The sequence below is a fragment of the Carcharodon carcharias genome, chromosome 25, assembly GCF_017639515.1.
Source record: "Carcharodon carcharias isolate sCarCar2 chromosome 25, sCarCar2.pri, whole genome shotgun sequence".
NCBI lineage: Eukaryota > Metazoa > Chordata > Chondrichthyes > Lamniformes > Lamnidae > Carcharodon > Carcharodon carcharias.
This window is the reverse complement of record NC_054491.1, coordinates 18,260,340-18,283,195: the sequence shown is the minus strand read 5'-3', so window position 1 is coordinate 18,283,195 and position 22,856 is coordinate 18,260,340. Positions and strand designations below refer to the sequence as shown.

Here is a 22,856-nt window from a genome sequence, read left to right as displayed (position 1 = left end):
CTTGCAACCCAAGCATACAAATCCTTGTTATATACAAGTTTACCATGGAGTTACATGATTTCTTTTAACAGTTGCTCCTTATGAACTATTGCTCAGAAGAGGACTCCACTGGAAGCAGGGTTCTATGTCAGAGCAAAGAAACTAACATGCTGCAGATCCTGAAATTTTTTTTTAAAATTGCCCTCAAAAGTTTTTTAATAATTTTGCGCATTGAGCTGAAGGACATTTGTATGGGGAAATGAAGCAGAGTTTTTACAGCGCAGGAGGAGGCCACTTGGACCATCATGTCTGCATTGGCTTTCCGAATGAACAATTCACCTAATGCCATTCCCCACCTTCTCCTCACAACCCTGCACATTCTACCTTTTCACATAACAATCTAATTCTCTTTTGAATGTCAATTGATCTTCCCTCCACCACACTCTCAAGCAGTGCATTCTAGACCTTAGCCACTTGCTTCGTGAAAAATCTTTTTCTCACATCATCTTTGTCTCTTTTGCTCGTTACTTTAAATGTGTGCCCTCTCGTTCTCGGTCCTTTCACGAGTGAAAAGTTTCTCCTTATCAGCCCTGTCCAGACTCCTCACAATGTTGAATACCTGCATCAAATCTCCTCTCAGCCTTCCCTTCTCCAAGAAAAACAAGTCCTAAATTCCCCAATCCATCCAAGTAACCCTCCCTAACCCTGGAACAACTCTCGGGAATCTTTTCTGCATTCTTGCCAATGTCTTCACATCCTTCCTAAAGTGCAATGCCCAGAACTGGACGCAATGCTCCAGCTGAGGCCAAACTCGTGTCTTATACAAGTTCAACATAGCCTCCTTGCTCTTGTACTCTATGTTCGTATTAACAAAGCCTAAGATACTGTAAGTTTTATTAACTCCCTCAACTTGTCCTGCCCCCTCCAACAACTCATGCACATATACATCCACATCCCTCTACTCCTGCACCCTATTTAGAGTTGTATTTATTTTATATTGTCTCCCCATATTCTTCCTACAAACACTTATGCCATTTGAGGCATCCAGTATTACCAGGTTAAATTTAATAGTTAGATGCACAATAAATCTCCTTCCACTCTGACCACCAACGCACCAAACTAAGACCATGTAAAGCCCAGTGCAAGATTCTTCTATATGCCACCAGCTATCCTATAGTCTCAGACTATGGTGTTAACTTGAAAAATTTGCAGTGCCGGCTTGCCACATTTCCAACCTCACAACAGTGACTACACTTCTTCGGGCATCTGGAGCTCATAAAAGGTTTTATAAATGCAAGTTCCTTCTTTCTATTAACCCACATGAACACTAGGTAGGACCTGTTTTTCACCTCAAGTCTCTCTGAAGAAAACACTGCCACCTCCGATGCACTGATTGTATTTTTTATGCCATGAACTCACTGTCAAAGAGATGAATGGTTTGTAGTGTTTCTGGGCTTGGAAACTCATGTTTGTGCAGTTGCGGCTGCCTCCCTGGCCCTGAAGATAATAATCAAGCAGGCAGCTGTTCTTGAAGGTAATAGGATTTGAAACAATTAAAAAAAGGTGTACCCCACTCCGAATGTTTATCTATCTATAAGTAACAAGAGACACAGATTTTTATTACAAATTTAACCCTCGGACAACAAAATAGTTGTATGCATGGAAGGAAGCAGACACCCAGCTTAAAAGCACTTCTAATCATCATTCTCAGACTCACATCAGCCATTCAGCTGATTCACAATAGGGCAGTATATAACAGGTGAGATAGAAGCATGCCATCCTACAGACAGGATGGAGCAAAGAATAGGGAAGGGGGGCCAAATTGATAGTTCTTTCAAAGGGCAGGCTCAGGTACAATGGGCCAAATGGCTTCCTTCTATTTGTATGAGCCCTTGAATTAATCAATGATTTCTATATTTGAGATGCAGAGAGTGTTACTCTGCAATTTTATTTCCCGTAGTTAATATCCACTAAAATATAATGGCATCTTCTTACACTGCCCCAACTGGAATGTTGGACATGAACTGCCAAACGTAAAACAGCTTTCAGGTTAAGGTTTAAGCTCAATGCTTAGGTACAGAAAAACAATTCCACTCCACAGCCAACACTGCCCAAGATAAAGATCCAAGGCTGTGTGAACAAAATGTTAGTCTAATTTTCTGTAAGCTGATGAGCCAGTTGTGCAGTTCCAGCATTTTCTGCTTTATTTTGGATGTACAGAACTTACATTTTTATCCACACTGACTCTGGGGGACACACTATACAATCTCAGGGTTGCAGAGAACTCTTTTTATCCCAAAGAACTAACATCTCTAAACATTAGTGAGCGAATGCACAAAATTACTTGCCATTCAGGCGTGGCGTTTGTGGCCTCAGAGAGAGTCTGGTAGGCCAGTTCCACCAGTTTCTGGACGGATTCGCTGATACGGCAGGTGGGAACACAGAGAGTCCGATGGCTGAGCTGCTTTCCATTCCCCAGGTTCACCATGTCGCTCGGAGCAATGTTGGACGTCTTTGGCGCTTTTGCTCTGCTGACCAACCCCAGGCTGGGTAGCTTTGGTATGGGGACCTTAGAATCGGGTGTAATCTTAAAAACAGTAAGTAGACTTTTGAACTAGCGCAAACAACTCATGCTCAAGGTTTTGCACCACATTTAAACCTAGGCTTACAACTAAAATTAAAATACTGCCAATCAAAAAAATTGAGATTTTTAAGCAGTGTTTTTTGAAATCCGACATTCTACTTAATTGACAAATTGTCAAGCTAGGGGTTCTAGATTCTAGTGGGATCCACAAACTGATCCTAAAAGTTCCCCAACATCAGATTTCTGAACTTTTCTGTACACACTGACTTACCTGCAGAATATTTATATTGTATATTTATAAAATATATCTGATCTGAAGTTAGTTTACATAGAATGTATAGCACAGAAGCAAGCTATTCTGTCTAACTGGTCCATGATGGTGTTTAGCCTCCACATGAGCCTCCTCTCACCCTACTTCAACTAACCCCATCAACATATTCCTCTATTCTTTGCTCCAGCCTTCCCTTGAATGCATCTATGACAGTCTTTCGAACGTTAGGTTAGAGCACCCCCTGGTGCATCAGGGTGCTCTGAACAAATGAAAATCCCAAAACCACTGATTAAGACCCCATTCCAGATTCAATAATGCTGCCAAGTTTGGCATGTTAAATTTGGCACCGATATTTAACATTGGCCATTTAAAACACTACTTCAACAGATATTTCAGTAAAGCGTTACAGGTGGGGAAGCCTGTAAAATGTTACATAATGCCAACACTAATTATGAAAAAAAGTCAAACTGTGCAAACATAAGGTTTGTCCTTCAAACTTAGGTTGTGGAGAAAAGTACTTTGAATTATGAGACATTAGGCAAAGTTTAGTTGTGGGAAGAATGAAATGACATGAGAGTATTGCCCAAGTTTGAAATGTAGTGGTGTTTTTTCCCCAATAGCACATTGTTATCAATACTAAATAAGTTTAATGACCATATGGAAGAAAGCGTAGTGTCACAAAACTATCATATTTCTCATATTATTGTGGGATATTGTAAAGTAGGCTTATATGTGTGTGTGGTTGTGTGTGTGTGGCTGGTTTAATTGAATTAGAGATGGTTTAAATTATCAAGAGAGTTAGGTGTAAAAAGGCATTTGATTTGCTAAAGGATGAGCTAAGGTAAGGGGAATTTGCATTTTTGGATAAGGGGGGAAAAGTTGTTGGATTTTCAAAGATATATGATAGGATATTTACAACTAACAAGATAAATAGAGCAAGGTTATCACGTTGATTTCCCCCCAAAAGTACTGACCACAACGACAGCAAAAAAGACTTTTATATTATGGGAAAAGTAACTTCCAAAGACATAGGGAACAATGGAATTTACAAATCAAAGAAGGAGAAGTATATTTAAAGAAGGATGGAAGACTGTATGGTGTGGGGCCATGTGAGATCTGAAAGGTACACCATGTGAAACAGGCTTGGGGGGGTGCAGGGGGGGAAGCATCTAGCCACTTTGCAGAAGTCTGCTGTTCCAGTAACTAAAGTTGTGTTAAAAGCCTTTGGAATTCCATTGCCAAGTGGTTGTTTGTGGTAACCTTGCTGGATTGTCTCTATAAATTTAAAGTCTATTTTGGACTGTTGCCTTAAAGGGAATGTGTAGTTGGGAATCTGGTTAATTACGAAGTTTGAGAATTGTGATAATATTAAGTCATTGTAATCTTATGTGTTTTATTCTTTTCTTTTGTTAATAAACATTGTAATTTAATTTGTAAAATCTCCAAAGGAGTTAGTGGGCTCATTACTCAGTGCATAGACCTTTGCATATTAAATACGTTGTGATGGTGTGGCCAAGTTTCCCTTGTGGATTTGGTCAGCCTGGAAAATAACACCTGCCATATCATAACGTGTAGTACTTGCTGAAGAAATTCAAACAATGTTATAAGTCACGGGTGGGTATTTCTTGCAGATCGGGAAATCAGCAGCATTCTATTGCTAATGTTCGAACACTACTATTATTTATAGTTACGTTAAAAACAAAACTGCAGAGGGCCCAGGGTATGGCCAGCCCTGCCCCAATCCATCTCCAGTCAGAATAATATGGCTGCTTATGGCTATACACACTAATTCACCTTCACAGTGTTGTGGATCTCAGATGTCATCAGGTTTCTGGCAGTCACTATCACATCTTGACACTTCTTACTGGCAAAGTGAACATTTACATTCCTTGCATATTTTAACAAGTCTGTGGAATGGTCCCGCAAAAATTTCATCTCTTTAAGCTTCTTCTCAAATTTATCTGTTTCTTTTATCACCTGGAGGAGAAAGGGGCCAGAAAAAAAACACATACAAATCAATGCCAGAAAAAGCAATAAACCATGATGTCTGAACTCAACAACAATACTCTGTTCTCATTTATATCCCTCAAAATTCAGTTACAATGCCCACTCGGGTGTCTATAACCACTGAAGCTGCAACATGTTTATATAAAAACCACAATGACAAGGATGTACAGCAAAACCCATAGGGTCAGATGTTTGTCAAAACTCGTCCTCCATGCATCAGCCTGGCTGGTTCCACAGTAGGTTTGTCTGGAACTAAAAGCATTAGATTTTGCTTCTCCCCAAAGCCTGTCTTAGCTTACTTTAGTAGCATTATGCAGTCACAGAAACAGGGGCTCCTGCTCATTGGAAAATTAAGTCAATTAATTTGAGAAAGGATCAGCAAGTACTTAATAATACAGGGCAGAGATGAAAGTCCTCTCCTCCATGGAGAGAGGGAATATAAAAAAAGATAACCACCCCCTATCCTCCCCTGCAAAACTTTCATCTGCAACGCTAGGAAAGTGGTACTGATTCCATCCAGAGATAAGGGAGCACTTATATCAATAATTTGCTTTGGTGGGAGAACAGAGATGCAGGGTACGCCATGAATTATAATGAGTATTTGCATGTTTGGTATTGGCTCGTAGCGTTGCTATTTACATGTTGGGCAGATTATTTCCACTGTTAATGACTTTTATAGTTAACAATCCTATTTCAATGAGCAAATGTTTGATTATAAATTTTAGTAAATTGCCCGTGGTCAGTTCGTAAGTAAACTTTATTTCAAATATACAAGATGGTGGCAAAGTGGACATAGGGACCTGCTCTGGTAATCCACTTACAGACCAGAGTTTGTAACTACTGTGAGAGGTTGACAAAGCAAAATTGATTGGAAATTCTTGTGTCAACATTTTTCAATAATAGCTGAAAAGTGTGGCCCAACCTGGAAACAACTGGAAACAAGGCTTGAGGATAGGAAGTGAGCATCCTATGAAACACTTTTGGATATATACACACAAAAATAATTTCACAAAGAACACATTAACTATCCCAAAAATCCATCAACTTATTATAAACCAACAATCCAATTACAGGGTTTTCAAAACTGTTATGCAACAGGTTTCACAAAGCAGTTCTAACTTTTCTCCAGTCATTGGTGAAGTTAGCTTTGTGTTCTTCTTACCTCTTCGTACTGATCCAACTGGCTGCTGTTTGCTGGTATAGAATATACTAAACAATTCTTGATAATGATTTCGGATAAATCCTCCCAGATCATATCTCCCAGCATCTCTGCTAAGATTACATCCTGCTTCACGTTACAAACCACAGAATCCCACTGAGACACGTCTAATACAAATATTAAAGGAAAGACACAGTCAATATTCTACACATCCAATTGTAAGTGTTTTATCTGAATTATGCTACTGGACTAATTTCAAAGGCATCTCCTTAATGAGGCAACAAACAAAGTTCCTTATGTTCGAACATAAACAAAATTCCTATTGCATATTCAGAAAGCAGACGGGCAAAGTAAAGAAAATGTACGTACAAAGAAGATGTTGGTGTAGGAACTCCAACACAGTGATCACCTTCTGGTAAACTGCTGCTGGCAAGGCATGGTCAGATTGCCTTTCAATTGCACTGAGCCGTAATATCGCATCTTGTGTCTGAAGTTCAATCTCAACATCAAGGGAAGGATCAAGAACCAGTGGTTTCAAAATGTATTTCATCAGAATCTGACCTGTGCAATTCAGACACGAATTCACATTAAGTCATGAAAGGCATCCAGAGCAAAAACATCAATGACATTCTACAACAATGCAACTGTAAAGTGCATGATTTTTCCCAAACTTGCACTCAAAAGTAGACACATATACATGACAGTTACAATGTGACCTCAACCATTGCTCACAGGGGGACAATTCTCTTCCTTCACCCACCACAGGAAATGAAATTTGCCAGTTAATTGATCTTTTTAATAAATAATAACAATAAAAATATTTTTATAGGCATTTTAAAACTGCATGAATTTATCCACTTTAGAAACCATGACCAGAATGAAACTTTGAAAGTAAAAAAAACCCACAATCTAAAGTCATCTAGCATCACTGTCTGCTAACATGCTTTAAGGGAGCAAGATTAGTGGGAATTTTTTGCCCAGGTTTATTGGACTGAGGAATGTCTGTTAAAGTGATTTTCTTACATGGGAGCCACACTGTTATCACAAGAGGACAATGAGGAGTTATTTTAAAAAAGGCTAAAAAAAGACCTTGAAGGTCCAGAAAACCAGATCTGTGTCAATCAGGAACCTGAGAAACTGATAAACGCAACTAATTACCTGCCTCCAAACAAAGTACTCAGGCTTCATATCTGGAAAATTGCCAAGTTAGTCAACCCAAACTGAGTTCAACCAAAGTACATCAGAAGGTAAGGATCTGCCCCCAACAGAGCACCTGCTGATGGAAGTTCAATTATTTTAAAGACAGCAACTTTTGAATTTCCATACTACAGTCAATGGAGAGGGAGAGAATCTAATCGATCACTGAAGACTACAATCATTGGGGAACTGATCATTCGTGGATTTTTTTGTAGATATAAGCTCCTTGTAACTCCACGTTTCTTTGTGTTCCATTATCTGACTAACAGTGCATTGAAAAACAGTAAAGATTTTTAATGGTTAACTGAAGCTTGAGTATTCATTGTTTTTGCAATCCTGCAGTCAGACCTCTAAAACCTATTAGCACTATGAAAAGTCTTACGGATTTTATGGATATAAAAGCTTTGATCTGCACACAGAAATTATTTTATTATTGGACAAGTTAATTTCTGAGGCACATTTCATTGCTCTTGTGAACTTACTGTTGGAAGTCTGGTTCTCAGACTTTCATTCAACGCAGGTGGAAATACAATGGAGGAAGAGTGTTATAGGGTTGTCATGTACAATGTGAATAGATGAGTTTTACTTTTAGGGTTATAAAAATTAATTTAACTGATAGCATTCCTTTCTTCCCAATACTCAAAGGGCAAGCATCAACGCCTGTTTCCTACCAATCTATGCCACAGTACATCACTTATGTTTTCTGTCTGCAAGGACGTTATCCAACTCAGAAAGTAATGATCGTACAACTACATTTGTGATCTATTGTGCCAATGCTTCACAACGTTCAATATATCCTGGCCACAAAAAAAACTGAAGTATTTTACTAATAAAAACTGCTTACTGAAGAATTTCAGCTTCCTGCTCAGTTCACCAAGGATAGCAAAGCCTTGAAGTATCGACACAAGTAGAGGCTCAAGATCACTCTTCTTCTTTGATGTCATGTTGCACAAGCGCAGCTCAGTCTTCAAAGTCCACCCAAATAAATCCTCAGCTGGAGGAAAACAGCAACAAGTGATCAGCTCCTCCCATATGTCAACAGTTTCATTATCACTTCACCTCAAAAATGTATTTCTTCTGTGCAGAGGAGTAGAAAAATGCTAGGCAATGGTGCACAAGTTTCCTTTGTACTGGAATGCTTGAGAAAAATTAGTTGAGAACTAAAAGCAAGTCATTATGATGCAAGAGTTGCCAATGCACAGCAAGGAAATAAAGTACAAAGTTAAAAACAAAGCTATTCAAATCCTGAAAAATCGCAGCAGAAAAGTCAGGATTAAGTTGGAAAAAAGATAAAAATAAAATATCCTATATACTATTATAACTAGAAGCATTTACATTCATTTTACATATCTCAAGGTGTTGCTCATCAAAGAATTATGTTGCTTTACAATAGGCTTCTCAACAAAGTGAGAGAGAGAATGTATTACCAGAAGTTATGCTATTAGCATGGCTTATAATCCTTACTGGTCAATCTCCCATGACCATGCACACAGAGAGTTAAGGCCAATTTATCATTCTGGTGAAGCATGGTTAGAGGGTTGCAGCTATCTGGACCAAGGTGCATAGGTGTAATTCAGTCCCTATTTTCAAGTCACATTCTGTCCTTATTTTAACAGTACTATCATAAATTCTTATTTTATTTATCATGTAGTCTTTGTAAACTGTCACACTAATTACACCCAATCATGAGTGGTGGTGCTGCAGCAATTCCACTGGTGAGCGATTGTAATTCCATAGGCAGTTTTCATTGTAAATAAGGACACAGGAATTGTCAATGGAAAACATCAACAGGAAATTCTATACGTCTTACATAAGAATTTTTTTTAAGATTGATGTATACAGATTTCTCCAAACGTATCTAGGTATTCACAGCTCATACCTTAGTCCCTCCTCCTCCTTCAAGCGCTAATCACTAAGAGGGCACTGGCAATGATGGGTTTCCATTAGACTGGTCCATGACTGTGTTTGGCAAAGTGGTTGTCCATTACCTTCTGCCGTATGACTGACCAGGAAACGCTCCCGCTCTTACTGTCTACCTTCAGGCAAATTGGAAGGATTTACAGGCTGATAACCTAGCTTTTTGACCACGTCATGAATGCACTTTCCATGGCCATCCGCCCTGGAGTGGGACGTGAACCCAGAGCTTCTGACCCAGAGGAAGGGACACTACAACTGTGCAACAAGACCTCCTTCATATTTTGTTCTATTATTTAATCCCTCAAAAAAAAAATCAAGTCGATTCACCTTTTTTAGGAGCTGGTGAAGGGGGCAAGTTCCAAACTGCCAGCTGCTTCCACTCCTCACCCAGATGGTACAGCAATTTCTCCTTCTGTACAATCAGCTCTGTGTGAAGCACTTGCAACATCTTCAGCTCAACTCCCTTCCTTGATTTTAGTAGGGTCAGGTTGGACTGTGCCTGATAAACATAAGCAGAAACAAGGGAACGTTGGACTTGTCAGCAGCCTTAACTGAACTCAGACACTTGGAAGTAAAAATTAAACTGTGCATGTTTTATTTTGGCCACAAATAATTGCATTTCAGGCATATAAGCCAAACCATCTGCTCTATGGGTGAACAAAAATGTGTAACTGAGGCCTGTCTGTCTGTTTGATAGATCAGATAGACATTAAAATTCACATGCCTATATTGGAAGAGCAGAAAATTTTTCCTGGCGCCCTGATCAACAGTGACCCTAAACCAACACCACTGACTTCCAAAAAATTAATAGTTTAATCTTAATGCCATTTGTGAGATCTTGCTATGCACAATCGTTCCCATATTTGCCTATGTAACACTCACTGCACAAATTAATTCACCGTATGGAATACGTCTTGATATGTCTGAGAAATGTGTTACGGGTTATATATAAATACAAGTTGCCTTTTGATTGCAGTAGGCAAAACAGAATCTCCGTATTCCATTAAGGAGTTTAAAACCAAACAAAGATAATGACAGCAACATGCCTGGAACACCAGAGCTTGCTTATTAAACTTCAAAAAGAGACAGAGTGGGGAATAATGAAAAATCGACTTGCATGGAGCAGTTATGGTAAATTTCAGACTTGGTCCAGATAGCAAGACCCCAAGAATCTAATTATAATCAGCTCCACCAGACTATGGCAGTAACACTACAGTGGCAGGAATTTATTTTTATATTCCGTTTCAATGAGCCTTCGACTCAGCAGCATAAGGGCCAACTTTAAGTCTCATTTACAATCTGTATAATCCTGTTAAATCCCAAACAGTTAACAGCATTATGGTTCCAAAAACAGTTGTGTGGGATGGATGTACTTACCTTAGTGAGATGAGTGGCAGATTTGATGTAGTTTTTCTCTAACAAGGCTTGGTGATGCGTTTCAAGGGCAGTGTCAAACTGGAAACAGTAACAAGCAAAAATAAAATTAGCTCCACTAACTTCCTCCGTTTTTGACTTTTCACATACAAACCAGTTTATGTTTTGATTTATTTCAGTTATTTTCATCCTCACTAAGATACAATGCAATTATTCTCCAATTTCAACTTCCCTCCAACCTTTCAAAAGAAAACCTATTTGTGAATTTGGCTCTGTTTTTTATTTCATTCAATTCTTTTAAAAGTACACTCATTTTCCACTTCTGATAAGATTCACACCCTCAACATTGACTTTTTTTTTAATTTCCGAAAAATTGCCTGATCTGCTTTATGTCTACAGCATTTCCTGCTCTAGTGCAGGAAAAAGGCATGCCTTTTACAACAGACAAGTAATTAATGGAGAAAAATATTTACATAAAGCTTTGACACTGAATAATGCCAATACTGCTTAAAATACAAACATAGCATTCAGAACACAATACAGAAAAAAACTGCGTGGGGAAGAATGTAAGTCTGACTATATAATAAAAATGATTCAAGAAAATCCTTTTGTTATTTCAATTTTTTTAAATTTGATCAGTAATGCTACACTACACCATGTGTGATTCATCCACAATGTTCCTGTCATCCTCTTCATTTAGAGCAAATGCCAATGATACTGAATCCCCTCCCTTCACCAATCATTACTTTCTCCTCTTTGCAGCAAACAAAAACAATGGCTGTAAGTATGTTTTAGGCAAAAGTATTAAGAATTACATTGAGGTAACTGGACAGCTCTCACCCCCACCACTCAGAAATCTGCCAAAACCATTTACAATAAAACTAATAGAAGGGAACTAAATCCATTCTAGAACAGAACGCAAAGTGGCTACTCACCTCATGTAATTGGGTCAACACACCCAGTAAAACCGTACTTTTCTCCAGTTGTTGTTTCAGCTCACTGAACTCAGTCACAGCAACACGGAGATCTCTCTGCACCTGTTAAAACATACAAGATACCATCATATTAGTTCCATGGGTTATTAAGACAATTAAATTCAGTGCAAGTTACAACATTAATATTATGCAATATTACATCTATTTCAAAAAGTCCAGACATTTCATCCCTATAGATCCACAGGGAAAAAAAAAAATTAATTCATGTATGACGTTTTGAGTCTAAAGATAAAATTTGAGGTAAGCAGTTAGTGAGCTTTTTGCAAAAGAGACTTAAAAGGTGAAACTTTTATGCTTTGATTATAAGAAGCACACTTGTGCAGCAAGTCTGAAGTATTCTGAGAAATTTATAATCTTTAAACTCATCTGTTTTCTTCTCTATAGAATGGGTTGTCTGCATCCGTATGATGAAAGTTCAATTTAAAAAAGAACTTGAAAAAAAGTGCCATTGAAATTTTAATAGCCAAACCTAATGCAAGCTTCCACTGCTGCTGTACAACTGATGTAAAGCAGTCTCCACTACACATCAAACACTAAAGCATCAGCAATACTCAGGATTCAAGTCTTTCTTCAGGTTGATCCAGACCGGCATCAGCAACATTAATTTTATAAGGTACTGAGTAGTTCACTGGGTGTCGTGGATATTTTAAAATTGTGTTTGCACAGTAATGATTGTTGTAGCCATTTATAGCTCCTCTAATCCCACCTTTTGTTTCTTTAGTTGCCCCCTTAATACTCCCTTTTGGCTTTCACCATCAACCCTTTTGCCATTTTAAGTCACCCTGCCTTTCACACTATCACAGGCTATCTCCTTTATTCTTTCTTCCACTCCCTTTTCTTGTCTCTGTACTTTCCAATTCTGCCTGAAGGCCACAGAGCTGGAATGTTAACTCCGTTTCTCTCTCCAACAGATGTTGCTTGGCCTGGTGAGCATTACCAACGTTTTCTGATTATATTTCCAGCATCCAAAGTATTTTGCCTTTTCTATGTACAAAATGTTGTCATTCATTTATGCCAGGAGACTATTAATGCTGGCATGGACTGGTTGGGCCAAATGGACTGTTTCTGTGCTGTATATCCTATGGAATTTTACAAACACTCCTGCTCGTATCCCAACACTGAAAGTTAGCAATTGGGAGCAGAGCTCGATGCATGCATCCAAGCTCGACTCTGCTGACCTCCATTGTGGCTGAGCTGTGTGTGACCAGCAGCAGGGCACAGCTGGCAGTATAACTCTGCTAAGTGTTCACTGTATCCTGAGCACCAGTCCGAGGCCTAAATACAGCTCGTGCAACGCTTTAGCTTAGGCAATAAGGCCTTGCTATGCTCTGTCATTTACTCCTTTTCAAAGACAATTAGGAATAGGCAATAAACGTTGGCCTAATCCCATGAATGAATGAATGAAAAAAATTCTTGTTTGCTTCTGTTACCTCATTTTCAATCTGTGATTTAAGGACGTCTATCTCCATCGATATCCCATCCACTTGATTTACCAAATCCTCTCCATTTTTTAAACTTGGGACGAACTCCTCATACTTCTTATTGATCATGTCACATACTTCACCCTGTAAGAAAATAACTTTAAGCCACAAGTTTCACAAAATTCTTATTCCCCTTAGCTGTGCTATAATATTACCATAACCCTCAAGCAAAAAGGGCTGTAATCATGCTGGAAAAAACAAACTTATCATCTCTGAATAAAACAAACTGGTAATTTAATGCAAAAGTTATTTCCATATTTTAAACTGTCACCTATAAAGAAAGCTAGTGTTGGTGTGTAATGTAGATACATATCCATTTGCTCATTTACGAATGCTCTGCTTGAAGCTGGCCCTTGGCTCATTGTCTGATAATAATTCATCCTGAGCTGCTTCCTTGGGAGTTTTTGTTAGTGGTGGTTTGCCATTGCCAGGTTGCAGTTGTTACAACCTGTCCCCAGGTGAGGTTCCCCAATTTGTTATGCTCTGTAGTGGGGAGGAATGAACTGGCTCCCTTTCTTTATTCAATCCCCTCGGTTGGTCAGAAGGTTAATTTAAGAAGGATCCCTTCCCTCATGGATACCTCTTCCCAGTCCAAATGTATTGATGTTTTAAAAGGAGCCAAATGAACCAGGCTTTCTTGAGTTAAAGACAGCTTATCAGTTACTAAAACGCAAGAAAAAAAATAATAAAAAAGTAACACATATACACACAGATTAAAATTGAGAAGCGAGTTCGGCTGATCCATAAGGAGTGCATGATGAAACGTTACGGGTATTAAGTTGGATGATTCTGGCAGAGCTGACTTTGGGCAGTTGGTTTGGAGATTCTTGGTTCCGCAGGTTAGCTGAAAGGAGTTGTCCCGTTTCCTTTTTGACTGTGGCTTTGCTGACTTGTGACTTGCTTCCAGCAATCAGAGAGAGAAGACTTTTTTACCTGCAAGCACAGGGATGCCTAGTTGATGTTCTTCAGCTATGGCCTTCACAGCACACCCTGACACACCAGGCCTGGAACACCAAAACTAACACACACAGATGATTGTTGCAGTTGGCTTTTAACCCCTTTTCTTGTGTATTCCTGGAGGGGATAAAACAAAGCTGTCTTTCACCCAGATCTGCTTTCTTTTCAACTCGCATCATATCCACAGTCTGGGATATAACTCTCAGGAGATGGTTTTTGCTGAGATGGTAATCGGCCTTCATTATCCCTGCAACCATAGGAGATTACAGTTCAATTTTTGCATTTCGTCTTCTCCTTTGAAGTGTCTCTGTCTGAAGTAGGCCTTGACACCTTTTAGGTGTAACATTCTGTTCTCTGGAATAGTCGATCAAGTGTAATCCACATAGGAATTTTTCAGCAAGTGGGTACTTTACAGTCTCAGCCAGCCTTTGCTTGTACGTCCTTCATTTAAAAACATATGTCTTACTTAAGTTCAATATGTCCGTAAGTAATTTGGGCTATGGTCCACTGGAATGGCAGGTGTATTAAATATTTATGTGGCTCTGCATTTGTGGCTGTTTTCCCCTCCACCCAAAAGGATTTCAGCACACATAATCACGAAGTTTATTATTTTGTCCACTTAAACACTGAAAAAAACTGGCGGCACAATTAAAGATTTTGGCTTTCTGAACTCAGGCTGTTTAGGGAAAAAGCATTTTTAGCTGCATGACACCAATGTTAGATTTAGATCCATCATTGCTGGCAAAGTAATGGGAGCAATATAAGCTAATGGATTAAGGGTATCTCAAGTATATTGGTTTAAGTTCACTTTTTAGCTCATCAGTATCAATCTGCTAAACATGACAGCACTACGAAAGTAAGCGCAAACTACATTTCCACTACAACATAGATTTTGAAGATTTACAATGAAGTTATATCACAGTTTTATTTTGCTTTGAAATTTGTCCATCATTCCTTTTCCAGCATAAATCAACTGTAACTGGAAAGACCAAACACTTGGGGGTCCTCTTGCCTGTAAAACAACTGCATAATTTCCATACCGCATCTAATCTATCCTGACATTGCTTTGTTGGGAGCAACGCAACAACAATTTCCATTCATTTACGCACCTGATGTAGAAACACATCCCAAAGCCCTTCACAAGAAGTGTGATCAGATGAATATTGACAAAGAGCAGAAAGACATATTGGCATGGCTGACTAACTGCTAAGTTTTTAGGATGGTCCTAAAGAGAGGTGAAGCAGGGAGCTTTAGGTAGGTAACTGTAGAGCTCACAGGGCAGACAGTTGAAAGTAAAACCACCAGTGGTGGTGCAGAAAGAGTGAGGGCTGCATGAGAGGACAGAATTGGAAGGACACAGAGTGCTTGGAGGATTGTCGGGCTGGAGGAAGTCACAATGATTGTGATAGAGAACATGAGTGGCTGGGAGATGGGACGCTATTGTATACTTGGGTTGTTGCCACTAGTCCAATTTTCAATAGAATGGTCCAGATTTTCTGTAACTGAAATTAGGCATTAAATATCCAAATTATCACAAACACAGCCTACTTGGTTGAGCTAGCTAACTGAAATGATCTGATAATTCAAGTTTAACTTTTTGAGCCAGTTATCCACATTGCTTACCTTAATTATTGGATAATTCAAATGTTTTTCAGGAATACAGCTTTGAATTATCAGCAGACTATACATCCATTTCCTCTGTATCTCAATTTAAAAGCACTAGTTAATATATTAATACATTTTCACCAATTAATTTCAAGTATTAGAACTTAAGCCCCTATCTCAGCACCTGTCCGGGGTAAAGACTAGTAAAAGACAGAATGCTGTCAACATTGCCGGAGACAGTCACATGGACAGTAAGTATCATGTAAGATTTATGAATACAATTAAGCTTAGTGATTAAAGTGACACCCTGCGACAAACTTTTATGCCTTTTCTCCCAACTGGCTCATTTTTTAATTTTACCTTTTTTTCTTCTTTAAACAGACTTGTTAAACCCGTCCGGAAACATGATTGTTAGGTGCACCCAAGATGGTAAAAACAAACAACCCCCGATTCAGCTATAGTATAGTAACGTTCTGCATCATTCACACAGCCAAATTAGAGCTCCAGTTCACCGAGTGCATTCCCTCCAACTGATCCCAGAGTTAAACCTTTTCTTAAACCTTAAACCAGCTTATATTTCAACTCTTTCTTGGACTCGAACTCAAGTTCCGTCGAAGGGTCATGAGGACTCGGAACGTCAACTCTTTTCTTCTCCGCCAATGCTGCCAGACTTGCTAAGTTTTTCCAGGTAATTCTGTTTTTGTTTTAAACCTTTTCTACTTTGTCAACAACAACAACAACAAAATAATACACACACCTTAGTTTGAAAAGCAATGCAGCCAGACAAAGCATGTTCCAGCAGCAATTATAACTGCTTCTTAAAACAAAAAAAGTTGAACCGTTTAGGGGCATGACTCATAACAAACCGCCAGCCTAAAATATCAAGGTAGGCAAGTGCAAGAGCTCACAGGGCAGACAGCTGAAAGTAAAAGCAGCGGTGGTGGCGGGGCGACAAGCCCCATCTGAACGAACTGAAGCAGACAGATATCAACCAAAGTAAACATCAATAAGCCAGGGATAAAAACAAAAAAACTGCGGATGCTGGAAATCCAAAACAAAAACAGAATTACCTGGAAAAACTCAGCAGGTCTGGCAGCATCGGCGGAGAAGAAGAGTTGACGTTTTGAGTCCTCATGACCCTCAATAAGCCAGGGTTGTGACTGGGAGGGTGTCAAGCCGGGTGGGCGGATGGACAGGACAGACTCCCTCCCGTCACTCGGCTCCCTCCGGGCCCGAACCAAACATTCTCCCCATCCCCTCCCCCACACTCACCCCGGCGCCCCCTCCTTTACCTTCACCTCCTCCACCCGGCGGGCCAGCTTGCTGATCTTGGTGCTGATGTCCTCCTTCTCCAGCCTCCCGGACGACGCCAGCACCTCAGCCACGAAAGACGCCATTTTTTTTTCTTCTCCCTCTTCCCCCCACCGGGTCGCCAATCTCGCCGTTCCCGCGCATGCGTGGCCACCCCACCGCAAGGCAGGGCGGGAGTTGTAGTCCCTTCCCGTCAACCCCCGCGCGCTCCCCATTCAAAGTCAGGGGCGGGAAGCCAGAGCTGAGACGCTCAGCCACCGCATGCCGCAGTGGGTGGGGTGACATCCTCACTGTTTCGAAAACGGGGAACGCTGGAAAAGCTTCAGCGGCATCTGTGGTGAGAGAGAAACAGAGTTAACGTCTCGAGTCCGTGTGACCCTTCTTCAGAGCTGAAGAGAAGTGGAAATGTGATGAAATTGATACTGTTAAAGTGGGGGGGGGGTGGGTAGAGCTGGTGGAGCAAAGGTGTCATGAACTAAAGGACAAAGGGAGTGTTAATGTTTGTCCTTTAGTTCATGACATCTTTGTCAATCTCTCAAAAAAATAAAAATATCTGGAAAAACTCAGTAGGTCTGACAGCATCTGTGGAGAGGAATACAAGTTAACGTTTCAAGTCAGTATGACTCTTCAACAGACCTAAGGAAAAATAGAGGAGAGGTGAAATATAAGCTGGTTTAAGGGGAGTGGGACAGGTAGAGCTGGATAGAGGGCCAGTGATGGGTGGAGATTGCCAAAAAATGTCATAGACAAAAGGACAAAGAGGTGTTAAAAACAAAAAAACTGCGGATGCTGGAAATCCAAAACAAAAACAGAATTACCTGGAAAAACCCAGCAGGTCTGGCAGCATCGGCAGAGAAGAAAAGAGTTGACGTTTCGAGTCGTCATGACCCTCCGACAGAAGAGGTGTTGACAGTGTATTAGCTAAGAAATGTGCTAATAGGTGACGTTAAGGGTAGAAAGCAGGACGAGCAACGTAATATAGCCCTAGTGGGGGGTGGGCTAGGGGGAAGAAATCGAAATAGGCTAAAAGGTAGAGATAAAACAATGGATGGAAATACATTTAAAAATAATGGAAATAGGTGGGGAAAAAATCTATATAAATTATTGGAAAGGGGGTGGGAATGGAGGAGAGAGTTCATGATCTAAAGTTGTTGATCTCAATATTCAGTCCGGAAGGCTGTAAAGTGCCTAGTCAGAAAATGAGGTGCTGTTCCTCCAGTTTCCGTTGAGCTTCACTGGAAGATTGCAGCAGGCCAAGGAGGGACATGTGGGCATGAGAGCAGGGTGGAGTGTTGAAACGGCAAGCGACAGGAGGGTCTGGGTCATGCTTGCGGACAGACTGAAGGTGTTCCGCAAAACAGTCACCCAGTCTGCATTTGGTCTCTCCAATGTAGAGGAAACCACATTGGGAGTAGCAAATGCAGTAGACTAAATTGAGGGAAGTGCAAGTGAAATGCTGCTTCACTTGAAAGGAATGTTTGGGCCTTTGGACGGTGAGGAGGGGGAAGTAAAAGGGCATGTCTTGCACCTTCTGTGGTTGCATGGGAAGGTGCCGTGGGAGGAGGTTGAGGTGTAAGGGGTGATGGAAGAGTGGACCAGGGTGTCCCAGAGAGAATGTTCCCTGGGGAATGCCACCGGCGGGGTGAAGGGAAGATGTGTTTGGTGGTGGCATCATGCTGGAAATGGCGGAGGATGATCCTTTGAATGCGGAGGCTGGTGAGGTGATAAGTGAGGACAAGGGGGACCCTATCATGGTTCTGGGAGGGAGAGGAAGGTGTGAGGGCAGATGCGCAGGAGATGGGCTAGACACAGTTGAGGGCCCTGTCAACCACCGTGGGTGGAAAACCTCGATTGAGGAAGAAGGAAGACATGTCAGAGGAACTGTTTTTGAAAGTGGCATCATCAGAACAGATATGAAGGAACTGAGAGAATGGGGTGGAGTCCTTACAGGAAGCGGGGTGTGAGGAGCTGTAGCTAAGGTAGCTGTGGGAGTCAGTAGGCTTGTAATGAATATTGGTGGACAGTCTATCACCAGAAATTGAGACAGAGGGGTCAAGGAAGGGAAGGGAAGTGTCAGAGATGAACCATGTGAAAATGATGGAGGGGTGGAAATTCTCTCTCCTCTCCTCTCCTTTGCCCCAACTATCACTGGCCCTCTATCCAGCTTCTTCTGCGCCATCCCCCGAAACAGTATAAATTTCACTACATTTCCACTTCTCTTCAGCTCTGAAGAAGGGTCATACAGACTCAAAATGTTAACTCTGTTTCTCTCTCCGCAGAGGCTGCTAGCCCTGCTGAGCTTTTCCAGCATTTTCTGTTTTTGTTTCAGATTTGCAGCAACCCCAGTATTTTGCTTTTATCATCACTGTTTCATTTGATGAGTTTTTCCTTGGTCTCCAGTCCCAGCCACACATCAGTTGTTAGCACTAAGACGAAAGCAAAACACTGGATGCTGGAAATCTGAAATAACAAAAAATGCTGGAAAACTCAGAAGGTCTGGCAACATATGGAGAGAGAAACAGAGTTAATGTTTCGATTCTGTATGACTCTTCTTCAGAGATGATCATTGCCCGAAACTTGTGAATGTTATTTGCCATTTATCAGCCTAAGCCTGAATGTTGTCCAGTTTTTTGCATTTGGACGTGGACTGCCTCAGCATCTGAGAAGCCGTGAGTGGTGCTGAACATTGTACAATCATCAGTGAACATCCCCACTTCTGACGTTATGATGGAGGGAAGGTGATTGAAGAAGCAGCTGAAGATGGTTGGGCTGAGGACACTACCCTGAGGAACAGCTGCAGTGATGTCCTGGAGCTGAGATGACTGACCTTCAACAACCACAACTAGCTTCCATGGTACTATGTATGATTCCAACTAGTGGCGAGTTTTCCCCCAATTCCCATTGGCTCCTGTTTTGTTCAGGTTCCTTGATGTCACACTCAGTCAAATGCTGCCATGATGTCAGGGCTAGTCACTCTCATCTCACCTCTTGAGTTCAGCTGTTTTGTCCATGTTTGGATCAAGACTGTGATGAAATCAGGAGCTGAGTGGCCCTGGCAGAACCCAAACTGAGCATCAGTGAGCAGGGTTATTGTTGAGCAAGTGCCACTTGATGACACCTTCTGCTGATGATGGAGAGTAGACAAATGGGGTGGTAATTGACAGGGTTGGATTTGCCCGCTTTTATGGGCAGGGCATATCTGGGCAATTTTCCACATTGTTGGGTGTGGCTGTACTGAAACAGCTTGGCAAGGACATGGCTATTTCTGAAGCAAAAGTCCTTAGTACTATTGCTGGAATGTGGTCAGAGCCCATAGCCTTTGCAGTTCCAGTGCTTCACCTGTTTTTTGATATCACATGGAGTGAATCAAATTGGCTGAAGACTGGCATCCGTGGTGCTGGGGACCTCAGAAGGAGGTCAAGATGGATCACCCACTCAGCACTTCCAGCTGAAGATAATTGCAAATACTTCAGCCTTGTTTTTTGCACTGATGTGCTAGGCTCCCCCATCACTGAGGATGGGAACCTTTTCCTCCCAGTCCGCAGACCCAGCCTAGCAGCTGTGTCCTTTAGGGCTCGGCCAGCTCAGTCAGTAGTGGTACTACTGAGCCACTCTTGGTGATGGACATTGAAGTCCCCTACCCAGGATATATTCTCTGCTCTTACCACCCTCAGTGCTTCTTCCAATTGGCATTCAACATGGAGCATTCAACTGATTCATCAGCTGAGGGGGGCTGGTAGGTGGTAATCAGCAGGAGCTTTCCTTGCCAATGTTTGACCTGATGCCATGATACTTCATGGGGTCCGGAGTCAATGCTGAGGACTCCCAGGGCAACTCCTGTGATTGTACATCACTATGTCCCATCTTCATGGGGCTGCAATTGTCATTGTCATTTCCGGTGCCTATGGCAATGTCGGGTAGACGGGACTTGTGACTTCAAGTTCACCTGAGAACCAACCTCCTGGAAATTCAACTACAAGAAGCCTCACAGCTTAGTGAGAAAGCTCTGCTTACAAGACTACTTCAACTAAAAGCATCAAATCACTTAAGAAACCACAGGTTTGACACAAAAGAATGATGTGAGACGTTATATCTTGTAATCATTTTTTTTTCATCTGTAGCTAACGTTTGTATGAATGATAGCATCTGAAAGGGAAGGGAGTGAAATGCCACATTTTTAAACCTCCTGTTCACTTTCATTCCTTTTTTAAGACTTCGTAGCAGTTTTCTACAACTGAGTGGCTTGCTAGGCCATTTCAGAGGGCAGTTAAGAGTCAACCACATTGCTGTGGGTCTGGAGTTGTATCTAGGCCAGACCAGACAAGGACGCAGATTTTGTCCCTAAAAGGGAACTAGATGGCATTTTGTGACAATCGACAATTGTTTCATGATCTCTGTCGCTGAGACTAGCTTCTAATTCCAGAATTATTAATTGAATGTAATTTCCACCAGCTGCCTTTGTGGGAATTTAAACACATGTCCCCAGAGCATTAGCTTGGGCCTCAGGGTTACTATTCCAGTGACTTTATCACTAGACCACTACCTCCCATCGTTGAGCATGACAGGTCTGCCTTTGACTGATGTTACCAGCTAAGGTATGACCCTGTGTCTTATTCACAGCGTCTGCTGAAAAGTTACACCTCAAACTCGCTCGGATAAATGCAGTGTTTTCCTAAATGGTAGTTATATTCTATTAGTTTCCTAGTCAGTATTTATCCCTTAAAACAACAGCACTGAAACAAATTATCTGGTAATTATCACATTGTCATTTGTGGGACCTTGTTGGGCACAAATTGGCTGCTGTGTTTCTTATGTTACAACATTTCAGAAGTACTTGTTCACCTGTAAAGCACTTTGGGACATCCTGAGGTCATGAAGTTTATCAAATAAACTCAAGTGTCTTTCTTTCTAAAGTTTCAGTAGCATTTTTAATTCCACAAGTCAGCCAATGACTTGTCATTAAATATTTTGTTTTTATAGTTCAGGTACAGCACAAAACATATCAGAAATATTTTGTAATCATTGTGATCGGGTGAGCTGAGCTACTGTAAATAAAGAAGCCTATTAGCATCTTACATGTCTTCACCGTTGACCATCCTTCAGGCTATTCCTTCCACCATTTTGCAGGGATTAAAGCTACAGCTTCAAACTGTATATTACGAACTCTCAGACAATACTTTTAATGAGCAGACTGTTAAAATGGCTGCGGTAAACCATGTTACTTTTGGCAGTATCAGCTCCAGACAGCACTGAGACTCAAGCAAATACCTAATTATTTAAGGACATTCACAGTCATCCAGGAAATTCACACATCACTTTGTTTAAGGATGGACTTCAACAAAACATCCGCAGCATTCCAACCTAGTCAACTTTCTGACTCACCATGGACAAAAGACGCATCAAAACTCAATGTGTCTTTGACAATGTGAAGGGGCCCCCAATAACTTCCCATTGTTTTAAGATGGTCCTTCATCTGAGCCCAGGCTGGCTATTTTTCAAAGTGGCAAATGGCAGCACAGGATGTTTACCAGCCTTAACACCACTCTTATTTGGAAAGGGCTTTGAACTTGTAACAGGCGAGACAGTCACGTTTGTGGCCTGCTTTTAAAACAGCAAGAAGCTGTTCTGGGCAGCAATCCATTAGAAAGCCATCAAACCAGCTGTAGCCAACTCAGCAGCCAAGATAATAAACAGCAATACCTTGAAACTAGAAGAAGGACTCTCTCCCACCTGTTGTGACTTCAAGTTCACCTGAGAACCAACCTCCTGGAAATTCAACTACAAGAAGCCTCACAGCTTAGTGAGAAAACTCTGCTTATAAGACTAAATCAACTAAAAGCTTCAAATCACTTAAGAAACCACAGGCTTGACACAAAAGAAAGATGTGAGACTTTATCTCTTGTAATCATATTTTTTTTCTTCACCTGTATCTAACGTTTGTATGAGTGATAGCATCTGAAAGGGAAGTGAGTGAAATGCCACATTTTTAAACCTCTGGGGCAAGTATGGGATAATAAAT

General features: G+C 40.9%; 1 protein-coding gene across 1 annotated transcript in view; it reads right to left on the bottom strand.

Moving 5' to 3' along the window:
* zw10 (zw10 kinetochore protein) overlaps positions 1–16,962 on the bottom strand; it is a 32,138-nt gene extending 15,176 nt beyond the window's left edge. Inside the window, exons 1-10 of the mRNA XM_041174343.1 lie at positions 16,819–16,962; positions 12,914–13,048; positions 11,424–11,525; positions 10,492–10,569; positions 9,442–9,613; positions 8,042–8,191; positions 6,370–6,561; positions 6,004–6,167; positions 4,629–4,811; positions 2,328–2,566 (exon numbers count right to left, since the gene is read on the bottom strand). Of these exons, the coding sequence (XP_041030277.1) occupies positions 2,328–2,566; positions 4,629–4,811; positions 6,004–6,167; positions 6,370–6,561; positions 8,042–8,191; positions 9,442–9,613; positions 10,492–10,569; positions 11,424–11,525; positions 12,914–13,048; positions 16,819–16,923 (1,520 nt within the window). The 5' untranslated portion in view covers positions 16,924–16,962. The remainder of the gene's footprint in view (positions 1–2,327; positions 2,567–4,628; positions 4,812–6,003; positions 6,168–6,369; positions 6,562–8,041; positions 8,192–9,441; positions 9,614–10,491; positions 10,570–11,423; positions 11,526–12,913; positions 13,049–16,818) is intronic.
* Between the last annotated feature and the right edge of the window lie 5,894 nt (positions 16,963–22,856).